This window comes from Podarcis melisellensis, assembly GCF_964234715.1.
Source record: "Podarcis melisellensis genome assembly, chromosome: 9".
Classification (NCBI taxonomy): domain Eukaryota; kingdom Metazoa; phylum Chordata; class Lepidosauria; order Squamata; family Lacertidae; genus Podarcis; species Podarcis melisellensis.
In genome coordinates this window covers 18,248,668-18,260,858 of record NC_138541.1, presented here as the reverse complement: position 1 = coordinate 18,260,858, position 12,191 = coordinate 18,248,668, and the positions used below count along the sequence as shown (strand labels likewise).

General features: G+C 41.9%; 1 protein-coding gene across 4 annotated transcripts in view; it reads right to left on the bottom strand.

Annotated features, from left to right (window-relative positions):
• PDLIM5 (PDZ and LIM domain 5) overlaps positions 1 to 12,191 on the bottom strand; it is a 120,131-nt gene that overhangs the window by 53,068 nt on the left and 54,872 nt on the right. For 2 of the 4 annotated variants that reach the window (XM_081924893.1, XM_081924894.1), the window contains exons 4-5: positions 7,544 to 7,586; positions 4,662 to 5,104 (exon numbers count right to left, since the gene is read on the bottom strand). In XM_081924893.1, coding sequence (XP_081781019.1) covers positions 4,662 to 5,104; positions 7,544 to 7,586 — 486 coding nt within the window. The remainder of the gene's footprint in view (positions 1 to 4,661; positions 5,105 to 7,543; positions 7,587 to 12,191) is intronic. The other 2 variants (XM_081924895.1, XM_081924896.1) reach the window with 1 other exon arrangement.

Below are 12,191 nucleotides of genomic sequence, written 5' to 3'. Positions count from 1 at the left end.
ACTTCCCTACTGCTGCATCCTGAACATATGCCAGGGTCACCAAAGTCCAAGTGCCTCCTCACATTTTAAAATTAAATATGTCAGCAAACTTGTAAGAACACATTTTGTTCAGTGCGGTGTCAGGTGATCGGTCTGATGCTAAGAGAACGATGTTCATGCATAGGTTGTTGACAAGACAATAAACATAAAAAACAGAATGGCACACAGCAACTTAAAAACCAAGCCAGCCCATGCTGCAGATGAACATAAGTCTTCTCAGGACTTATCCCCCCCCACATGAACTATTTTTCTCCCCCACTGGGGGTTTGGGACGTTGGGTGACATTTTGCTAATCAGAGCTCATGTGGCATGGTGATCAAGGACATGTATGCTGTGGGTGTGGGTCCTTGGTTCATATCTCAGCTCAGACATGAATTTCCCCAGGGTGATCTTAGGTAAGCCACATAACGATCATAGTAGCCTACCTTGAACACCTATTGTAGGAAGTACTGTAATAATCTGAACACTGCAGGGAAAAACATGACAAGGCTGATGTTCTGTGCTGCTTGCTCTGCCACACCTAAAGCCCTTGCAGCTTGCTATGCTTCGGGCAGGAAGTCGGGGCTGACTTTATTTGTTCCCCCTGCCACCACCCATTTTTCTTTTTTTCTTTTTTTAAAAAAGGGAAAGCCTAACTGGGTATAATGGAAGGGAAATCAACAATTCTGCCTCTAGGGCTGGAGTGGTTTCAGGCCCAATAGGTAGGTGTGTCTATGGAACAAGAGGGACTTGGATCTACTCTCCAAGCATCACCCTGAAATGTCCTGTCCTGGGTCCTACCACCACCGGAAAACTACTAGCAGTACTTTTGCTTCTATTTTGTCTTTGTTTGTTTTTTTGTTGTCCTCTATGCTGGGTTAATGAAGGGACTGTATGCAGATGAAGGTGGTGGCTGGCCCTGTGTGAGAGGCAAGGAAGGGAAGATCTCCCAGCATGGGAGGCTGGGAGAAGAAAGGGAAGCTCCCAGGTGAAAGCTGGGAGGGTCCACCTATTTCTGTGTGAGACAAGGGTTAAGAAAGGCATCCCCAACCTTCGACTCTTCAGATGTTTTGGGCTACAATTCCCATCATCCCTGACCACTGGTCCTGATAGCTAGGGATCATGGGAGTTGTAGGCCAAAACATCTGGAGGGCCGCAGTTGGGGATGGCTGGGTTAAGATCTACCTGTGAGAGAAGACATTGCATTGTTTTTCCTCTTTGTTTTTCTGGTTTTTCTTTAGACTAGTCTGCTTTTTTATTGTATTGCTTTATGAGATACAGTAGATAGGTAGATGATATAGATGATAGATAGATGATAGATGATAAGACAGACAGATAAATAGATGGTAGGTAGGTAGGTAGGTAGATGATAGATAGATGACAGATAGAAAAACTACTAGCAGTACTTCTTCGCTAGCTTTCTGAAAGCTTTCTGCTGGCAATACCAAAGACTCTTCCAGGGGCGTTAAGTGCCATCCTGGCAGTGAAACTGCTCTCCAGCGAGAGAGAAGCCAAGATTCCTCTGCTAACACATATAAAAGTAATGGCTGTTAATATGTAATTTCAAAGGTCTCTTTATATAAATACACTTTCATGTGACACATTTTGATTTAGAATTGTAATTTCATTTTCAGATGTATAGAAATGACTGGAAGTTCATTTTGCACATAAAAGGGCTATCCTTGCCCTCATTTTAAAGATTGACAAGTTGCCCATTCATTTACCTTTCTTTTTAAGTTTTTGTTTGTTTGTTTTTAGTGCAACAAGACCCTTTGTTGCTTTTGCTGTTTAAGAGACTGACGTGGCTACCCCTCTGAAAATAGTTACCTGAATTAGTTTCTAATTTCTGGAAGCAATTGTACTAGAACTATGGCCTCAAGTCATACACAAAAGCATGCTTGTACTTAATCTCAAAGTGCACTGCATGTATAGATGTGACGTGCTGCGGACTAGGAAGACCTCCAGTAAACAGATTGTATTACTGAGGTCTAAAAATATTTATAAAAAGGGCAGTGCAACGTCTTGCTGTTTAATCAGCACTAGATCTCTCATGTGTAAGCAAATTCTTGTCACACTAATAATTGCTCGAGCATCATTTGAAACCATAATATTTTCAGTACAGCTAAGCCCAACAAGTCTACAGCTATTTCTTTTTTACTTTGCTAGATAATATCAGAAACTAGGCTTTGAATAATATTGGAAAATTGGAGAATTGCTTAGCTAGGCTGCACTGCTGCTAGATTTTTGCAGTGAAGAATATAATGGATCTGTTATTTATTCATAACACTTATTTATAAAACAGTTTTGGGGAAATGAACAAGAAAGTACAAAGCTCAAGGCTCTTCATGTGACCCCAAGGCAAGTCAGAGCCCCTTCATATCTTCAGTATGGAAATAATGGTATTGATATACTTTATGATATTCTTGTAAGAATTCCTGGAGATCATGTACATGAAGCAACTTAAAGTTATTTCTTAAAAATTATACCGTGCAAAGCATTATATAATCTAATGACCAGAATTTTCACTGTTTGCTAAATTTACTGGTTAGAAAGCAGTTTTTAGCCTGTCATCAGATTTCAACTTAGGGGGTGGGAGGGAGAGACAGCCCTGAGCCTTGGCAGAACGAAGTTATTTTCCTTTGTAATAAATTGTATTTGAATGCTAATTACCGCAGCTGAATGGCAGCTCCCGTGTCTTTGCAAAAGATAGCTTTTCCTGGAAGGCTACAAATGGTTTGCCAAGATATATTTATGTTTCTGTTTGCTTTGAGTTGTCAGGAACTCTCCCCCCTTATTTTAGATAGTGTGGAACTATAGCATCATCTGCTCATGAGAGTTGTAACAATTGCTATGCCATCTGTGCAACATAAGATGCATAAGGGTTGCATTGTAGGCATTCTGTTGAAGTAAATGTGCTGGCCGGGGTGGGCATTCCAGACACAAAGGTCAAACCTTTTATCTCTCAAAGCACTTATGAACTTTCACTACACACATTAAATAAGAGTGGAGCTGACTTTAAAGTGCACATGTACAAATTGGGCTAAAAAGGCTTAGTTTGCTGCATCTCTGTGTGCAACGCCTTCTCCTAGAACTTGGTCCATCTCATTATGCCTGGCAGGGATGGGGAACATATTTTCCTATAAAGGGTATATTTTCTAAAGGACAATCTGTTGAGGGCTGCATGCCAATGGTATATGAACCATTACCAGTGCAATGTTTCTAGAAAAAGAGATGCCAGAACTCACCATAAACCCACTTGAGAGTTCTGCCAAGTTCCAGATGAAAAAGCCCTGATGGTACCCATATGAACTTACCTGGACCCCATGATCATCATCTGAGGCCCTTCTTTATGTGCCTCCTCCATGAGAGGTCTGGAGGGCAGGAACACAAGAATGGGCCTTTTCTGTGGTCGCTCCACGTTTGTGGGTTGCTCTCTCCAAAAAGGCTTTAGGCGCCAGGCAAAACCTTTCCTCTTCTCCCAGGTCTTTGGCTAATTAAACAATCTATGGCCTTTTAAACTGTGTATGTTTTGTTTGTTTGTTACTATGATATACATTTTTGTGTTATAATATTGCAAACCGTCCAGTGATCCTCAAATGAAGGTGGTATAGAAATTTAATTTTTTAAAAAGGGTGGGTGAGACGGCCAACCATTCTCTCTCAATATAGCTCCCTCTTTTTTTATCTCTCTTCATGTTGTGAAATGACAGATTGCTCTTCGACTAGTGATTTCCCTGGAGCACTTTCCCTATCTCCTCTTTCCATCATTCCAACCTTTTGGCCTACTTCCCATTTCTGCTGGAGTCCTCCTTATCCCTCACCCATACTGCATGAAATTAAGCTGAGAACCACAAGCTCTCCAAACCTGGCCTCAGTAAAATAGTATAAGGTTAACTGCTGTGACGCAGGGGTCGAAAGGTCGGCGGTTCGAATCCCTGCTGCGGGGTGCGCTCCCGCTGCTCGGTCCCAGCGCCTGCCAACCTAGCAGTTCGAAAGCACCTCCGGGTGCAAGTAGATAAATAGGGACCGCTTACCAGCGGGAAGGTAAACGGCGTTTCCGTGTGCGGCTCTGGCTCGCCAGAGCAGCGATGTCACGCTGGCCACGTGACCCGGAAGTGTCTCCGGACAGCGCTGGCCCCTGGCCTCTTAAGTGAGATGGGCGCACAACCCCAGAGTCTGTCAAGACTGGCCCGTACGGGCAGGGGTACCTTTACCTTTACCTTTAACTGCTGTGAAAGGATTAAAATAAGAAGCAAGTCACAGGCCTCAGTGTTTGATGAAATCAAGAATGTCCACAAAACCTTTCCACAAAACAACATTGTCTATGCCACATACTTAAAACTTGCTCAATTGTCATTTCATAGCCCCGGGGACCACTAGGAACTGCAGTTTTGTGAGAGGACCGAGGTGTCTCAAACACATAATCTCCAGAACTCTCACCTAACTTTAGTCCTTAGGATTCCTTTGGAAAAGCCATTACAATTAAAGTGGCTTAAAACCAAGTAAGCTATTGGATATGCAGCCAAATTTCATTGAGAAGCTCTTTTAAAAAACAAAAAGGTAGAAAGAGAGGTTGATAAATTGCCTAGGAAACCCTTTTTAAGACCATCAAAAGAGGGGGAAAGGTTTCCTGAAACCACCTACCCATTTTGCTCTTTACTGTCACCCTGGTTCTCTCTGAATCCTCTTCGCTGTCCCTCTGCCACCTCCTGGGCATTGTCGTTGAAAGAGGTGTTCAAGGATGCATTGTGTGTGGGCTGCCATGGGATATTAACTGCAGGTTTAGCAGCGCTCAGCTCAGGTGAACGCTGGTCAGCGTTAGACTTGGCGTTAGCATGCAGTCCGGAGGCGGTGAATGCAGTGGGAGGCGTGACATTGGCCAGTGGTGTAAGGGAAGCATGTGATGAAAAACTCGCATGAGCTGGAGTGAAGGCAGATGATGGCGATGGAATGGACGTGATCTTGGAAGCTGACATAGACCCAAAGGGTCTTGGGGCCTTATTGAAGGCTATGTTGGCTGTGGATGAAACTTTGGGCACGACTGCGGACGGAATGGGCACAGGCTTAACTAGTTCCTTAGGCTCTACCTATGTGAAATAAAAACAACAACAACACAAAAATACACAAGAAAGCCACACGGACACACACGCGCACATACAAATGGCATGCAAAATATAAGTGTCATCTGTTGCAGTTTCATCTTGAAACACAAACTGATGACCAATGAAGGATTGCCCATTACATAGCTTTACCCACAAAGCACTAGTTCTAATCACACACATGGCATGCACTATTGAGGAGAAAAAGTTGAACACGCATGAGCTGGGAACTGACCAAAAATATTCATAATTGACTGGGCTCGAGTGTTAAGAGATAAAGAAGACTCACCCAGTGCAAGAATCAGAGGTAAGTAGTGGAATATGCAAAGCCCAACATAAATACCTTCATTTTTCAGCCAGTACTGAATAACCATTTTGCTATTTTCTAATGTGACCAAGGGAGTTCTGGGCTTGTGTTTCTTAAATTACCATCTCCCCATGAATCACTGCCAAAGTCATTTTGATTCAAGGTGATTTTTCACAAGCAGTTTGCTATATCACTTGGGGGCCGTGCTGCTCAAAGTGTGTGCAGGGCTGTGTGTGTTAAAAAGTTCTCTTAAACACATCCAAGGTCCTAACAATTTTTAAAATAGTTCACTGTGCTGTATAGCCTTCATTTACACACTTCTAGGGAAAAAGTCAGAAAACGGCACCCAGAATTATAAAGGGAACGGCTCAACTGTTTTCCTAGAAGTTTGTAAAAGAAGGCTATACAGTAGGAGGAACGTTTACATTTGTGGCCTTTCAATTTAGAGAAAAGCCAAGTGAGAGGGCACATGACAGAGGTCAATGGAAGTATCCATGGAGAAAGTAGATAGAAATTCTCTCTCTCTCTCTCTCTCTCTCTCTCTCTCCCATTGGGATACCCAATGAAGCTGAATGTTGCAAGATTCTAGATTCTAGACAGATGAAATAAAATACTTCCTCCCACAGTGCATAGCTGAATTATGAGATTCACTCCCAGAAGAGGTAGAGATGGTCACCAACTTGCATGTCTTTGAAAGAGGATTAGATAGATTCAAGGAGGATACGGTTATCAACGGCTACTAGCCACAATAGTTCTGCCAGTACTGTCAGAGGAAGTATGCCTGCGAATACCAGTTGCGGGGAACTGCAAGCAGGGCTGCTTTAGAGCTCAGGTTCTGATGGCAGGATTCTCATGGGCATCTGGTTGGTCACTGTGAAAACAGGATGCTCAACTAGATGGATCTTTGATCTAGCAGGGCTCTTCTTACCAATAAGACAGAAATTGCTGGCTGCACTACTCCTTGGGTTGTTTAATTAAAAGGCAAATTTGCATATTTGTTCTGAAAAGGGAATCTCAATATGAGACATGAAGCACCTACCATTTCCACATTTAAGGTAAAGGGACCCCTCACCACTACCTCCAGTCGTGGCCGACTCTGGGGTTGCGGCGCTCATCTTGCTTTACTGGCCGAGGGAGCCAGCGTACAGCTTCTGGGTCATGTGGCCAGCATGACTAAGCCGCTTCTGGCAAACCAGAGCAGCGCACAGAAATGCCGTTTACCTTCCTGCTGGAGTGGTACCTATTTATCTACTTGCACTTTGACATGCTTTCAAACTGCTAGGTTGGCAGGAGCAGGGACCGAGCAACGGGAGCTCACCCTGTCGCGGGGATTCAAACCGCTGACCTTCTGATCGGCAAGTCCTAGGCTCTGTGGTTTAACCCACAGCGCCACCCGTGTCCCATTTCCACATTTAGTGGTGGTTTTTTTGGGGGGGCATTATTCAGCTAGTCATGAAACTCAGGTCTAATAACGTGAGATGGAATCAGACAGAAAAGGAGTATTCAACTACTAAAAAAGACAGGGACAACCTTAGGTCACCTATCACAAGTATGTCCCTTTCAAGAAGTTATGTTTTCTGCCTTTCCAGAGTTCTTTTTAGCTACTGTATGAACTGCGACTTAACATCCAGGCCCCCTGTATTTTGGAGACTGAAGTCATAGCAGTCTGTGAGGAAGATACAGCAAATGTATCCTCAGTAAAAAACAAAAAACACAGCTGCACACTCAGTTCTTATTACAAAGACACATGGACTCCATAATCTCCCAGAAGGCTTTGTACATGGTTAAGTACATTCTAGAGGTAAGGGAACAATGGACTAGGTAGTGTATGCATGATGTTAACATAGCTTGGTCCTGACTGAAACAGGTATTTCCTTGGTATTGTTTCATTTGTGCCCAGCTTTGAACTCCCATATTATCCTAGTGCATAAGTGGCTATAGCCTGCATAGCATACCCAGTCATCCTCAAAATGAATGCAAAAATAGGGCTTTACAGATCAAGATCAACATCTTGAAACACCATTTTTGTTGCACTGGAAGAGCTCTTCAATTAATACACGTTAAGGGAAGGATTTCAAGGAGTTAATTGGTTACCCCTGGATTTGAAGTGGAGGACTTACCTGTTGCACAGGTATGGGATCAGGTTTCGGAGCAGAAGGTGCTCTGAAAAAAAGAAAAAAGAACAGGCCATGTAAATTCTAAAGAAACCTACCACACATAGTTCAATAATCTTCTAAATCACTATATAGCCTCTAACAGCACAATCCAATCAAAAGCTAAGCAGTTGGGATCCCACTGATTTAAGCAATGCTTAATTCAAATCAGTGGTATTTGTCAATGGACCCACAGAGCTTTACACAGTGTATTAGTTTTCTTAGAATCCAAAGTCTTATTTCAAACCACAAGAAATCAGTTGCTTAACTTAGTGTTTGAATAGCAAAGCATTTGCATCCCAAAATTGAAGAATGACTTCGGAGTATATTGGATGCATTTGAAACTGAAACATTTCCATGCTTAAATTATGACACAGCACCACACTCCAATGGGTTAGCCAACAGAAACCACTCAGTTCACAGGCTGTAAGGTGGTGGTGGCAGCAGATACAGGAAAAACACATGGATTCTATCATCCAGTTATAGTCAACAGGTTGGGCTTCCCATTGGATACTGTGTACCATGTACAGGTATACATTTTGCCACTGAACTGCAAGTAAAGAAAAACCCAAGGAGAATTTAGAGATTTCCAGAAAGGCAAAACACTTAGGAAAATCAGTGATTGAATGGGAGGAATCTGATATGGTTAGAAACAATTTCAGAGGGGTCTCACTCTTCCTTACTGGATCCGTACTAATTAACACTAAGAACAAATAAGACTTTGGCTGGATCTAGATACATTCAAAGAGGTGTTTCAGTTAAATGCATTGTAAACTTTGTATGAGAAATTAGGCTGGCAAAAACGGAACTCAACAGCGCTATCTGGTGTCACAGTGTTATCATGTATATACAAGGCATATAAAGCGCTTTTTCTTTGCCAATGTACAGGTAGCTGAGTCCTTTGCCTTCTTTGAGAAGCAGGTTTGTTCTCCTGTTTCAGAGACCATCCAGTGGGAACATCCAATGAAACATGGCTACACGGCTCCCAAAATAAACATTTGGATAAATCAGTGTTAACATGCAATTACAAAGTAGTCAGTTTATAGAAATACAATGAAGAAATGGCCATGGTTCAGTGGTAAAACACATGCAGAAGGTCCCAGGTCCAATCTCTGGTAGGGCTGGGACAGTCCCTGTCAAACCATGGAGAGCTGCTGCTATTTAGGAATAAGCTAGAAGGGCCAGTGTGGATCTGTATAAAACAGCTTCCTAAGTACATAGAAGCAAAACTTAAACCAAGGCAAAGCTTCAACTATAGCTGTTGCTAATGAAAATGGTTGCTTTCTCCGTAGTTGTGCATATAAAATGAAAAACATGTATTGTTCCCATATTTGCTTTCATCAGGTCTGGCACAATGGAGTGGAGGAAATCAAACTACAGCGTCTAGAGTTTCAACTAGAATCTTAAATCTCAACTCTCCTGTTCCAGAAAAAAATATTTTCTGCATGCAAATGGAACACTTCAAATTACCATGTTTATATTTAATGTCATCCTTACAACATAAATATCCAAAGATATGGTCCAGGCCCCTATGGCTGCAGTGCCTGTATGCAGAGGGGTTGCCAGAGTATTAAATAAAGGCTTATTGCCCCCCCCTCCGGCACACACAACATACTGGGCAATTATGGGGATTAGGAGCCCCTCCCTCTTTGAGTTTGAGTAACTTGTCCTGAGGGGCATGCAGACGTCACAATCCCAATATGAAACAAATCTCCCACAGACATGCAAGAGAGGTTTGCTTCAAACCATTTCTATCCCAGCTATTTGCACATACCAGTTTTGTTTATTAAAAAAGCAGCATTTCTATGGCTCTGCAGCAGAACCTAAAATGCAGAATTTGCACAGGCAAGGCATAGCATTGAACAAATTCCGGTGATAAAACTGAATGCCTTACAGTACGTTTCTTATAAATTTGGGATTCAATTACTTACCACCACCACACCACCACCCTCCCCCTTAACACATTGTGGTTGGAAAATAACTATCTGCCCAGAGATTCCTGAAACGTTCTAACTGCTATTACTCAGTTCAGGGTATTGTGTAAGATGGAACACAGAACCATATATAAGAATCAGTTGGGTCATCAAAATACGAATGAGAAAATTGCTGTGGTTGTGAAAATTGACGAGGAGGGGAAAAATAAAGACGGGCAACACTTAACGATGGAAAATGCTTTGGCACAATAATATCCATGTATATTATGTTAAGCGTGAATTCAAATGAATTGCTGATGTGTTAAAAATGAACAGACCCCATTCTTCCCTGGTGTAGAAGAAATCCATGCTGCCGTGAAAAGAGTCTGACTACAAGACTACATGATTGTGGCTACTTCTGCAAGTCCTTCCCACGTCATCATTGTCCTGGCTCCTGGCTGGAATGTGATGGACTAGAGAGGAGCCACATGATTTCACCTCCCCTCCATTTCCTAAACTCAGCGCAGTGCAGCATTATGCTTGCACCAACGTTAATAAAAATGGTTAGGTTTAACCAGAGTACAAGAAACTCCTTAGAACGCTGTAGTGTTAACACCGGTGCAGATGTAAAAAGAATTAGCAGAAGTAGAAACTGGGGTGTTTTTTCCTCCTGTCTTTCACACACAGCCACTAGGACTCCCTTTAACCTCAGTTAAGAATTCTGAAATGTTATGTCTGCACAGAATCAAGGCACCTTTATGAATTACTGGTAAAGAAACCACAATATCCATTGGGAGACATTTTTCATACATGTCATTATAATTAGTTGATGAACATTTAAGAATTTGAAAATGTATTTAAGTGCTTCTCTACAAGCACTGAGAAATTATTCGTGTACTTTATCTTAGCAAAAAAAAGTTTAATAATAATAATAATAAAGCATTTTAACAAGTGGCACCATGGTGCCATTAACAACCAACACATCACATTATATCTCTGTCCTGCCTTGGTTTGCTAGAACTCAAGGCAGGATACACAGTGTTGCTGGTTGAGGAACTGACCAGACCGAAACCTGCTTAGCTTCAGCAAGTTGGAAGTATCATGCACTTTCAAATAGGAGGTTCACTAAGCACCAATAAATTCAGGTCTCATTGTTGTGAGAACTTATAAGACTGTTGTAGCTGGCACCACAAGGCACTCCTTACTCTTATTTTCCTGTGTGATGGGGAGGGAGATACAGTAAAATCACTTCAAATTGTACCAGCATTCAGCACAGCCATACTGTATATGAAAAATGATGCAATGTGTTCTTTGCTACAGGAAATCTAGACCAGCAAACTCTTCGTTCTTTACATTCTTGTTTTATTCACCTTTTCCTGCTTATTTCAGACATAAAAATAGGTTAACACAATATGAAGAGCTCTGGCAAGTTATCCAGCTATCTGGAAATGTTTGTGCTTTGCCAATAGCTGCATTGTTTCGGGTTATAGTAATTTCAACTGTGGGGTTTTTTAAGCATCTAAAAGAAGTGGGAAGAGGGGGGAGCCAGCTAGAGGGCAGCTATTTAGCTAAGTGAGACCTGAATTCAACTCCTCACTAAGGCATAAAGCTTATTGAGATAGGGCAGTTGGCTCAATGCCCCCTCATCTCACATTAACTAACCTTATAGATCAGTTGCACCACTTTTAGGCTGACATTCTTTTCACCCTTCTGTAATTGCTCCAAGAATTTCACAGCAGCATATACAATAATTCATAAGCAATTACCTTAACCACAGTAGCATTATTACTGTTATACAAACAGAGGTTTAGCAGAAACTGTGATGAAGTTGCATTGTCGGTTGAAGAAAATGGGTCAGCAACAGAATTTCTTTTTTAAAAAAATATTCCACTTCTGTGAGCTGAAGTGAAAGGTGTGGTTGACTAAGAACAGCCATCACATGTTGCCCTAGTAGTGTCTAATATGTGTGGGCAAGGTAGGGGACACTGAAAACACAGTCCAGGTAGAGTGCAGGAAGTTAGAAGTTAAAGGACAGGAAACCAAGATGCAGGGAAACAGAGCACATACTGGATGAAAATACTAGAGCCCTTAGTCAGAGGAGATGGAGAAGACAGGTCTGAAGGAAGCTGAGGAAGAATACAGCTGTGAAAAAGCCTAGCAGGGCTTAAAGACAAGAGAGATTGATGGAAAGAAAAGAGTGTGAGCAGACAGAGAACATGGTAAAGGAATTGAGGTGGGGGAGACAACAGGAGATGACACTGAAAAGGAGGAACCTGGGGAAACAATAGTGTGATGAATGCAGAAAGGAGGTGGCTGACAAAGGGGTGGGGGAGGAATAGGCCTGAGGCCAATTTCTAGTTTTTAGGGTAGAAGCTGTGAGCTAATGACATAAAGTAAGCAGATATGCAAAGGATGGACTACAGCAAACCATACAGAATGAAAGCATCTACATTATATATCTTCATACTTTCTTCTCATCACGTGGTTTTCCAAGACACTCTACCTTGTAATAGAGTAAAGAATTATCAGAACACTTTTAACTACAGATGAACAAAAATTTATTTATCTTAGCACGCTCAAAACCTTATGATTCACACTTTTATTATCATATTGCTTCTAAATGTAACACTCAAACTTCTAAATAGCTACCACACACAAACCAACATGATGATGCCATTAACTAGTAAAATTAAAAGCCAACA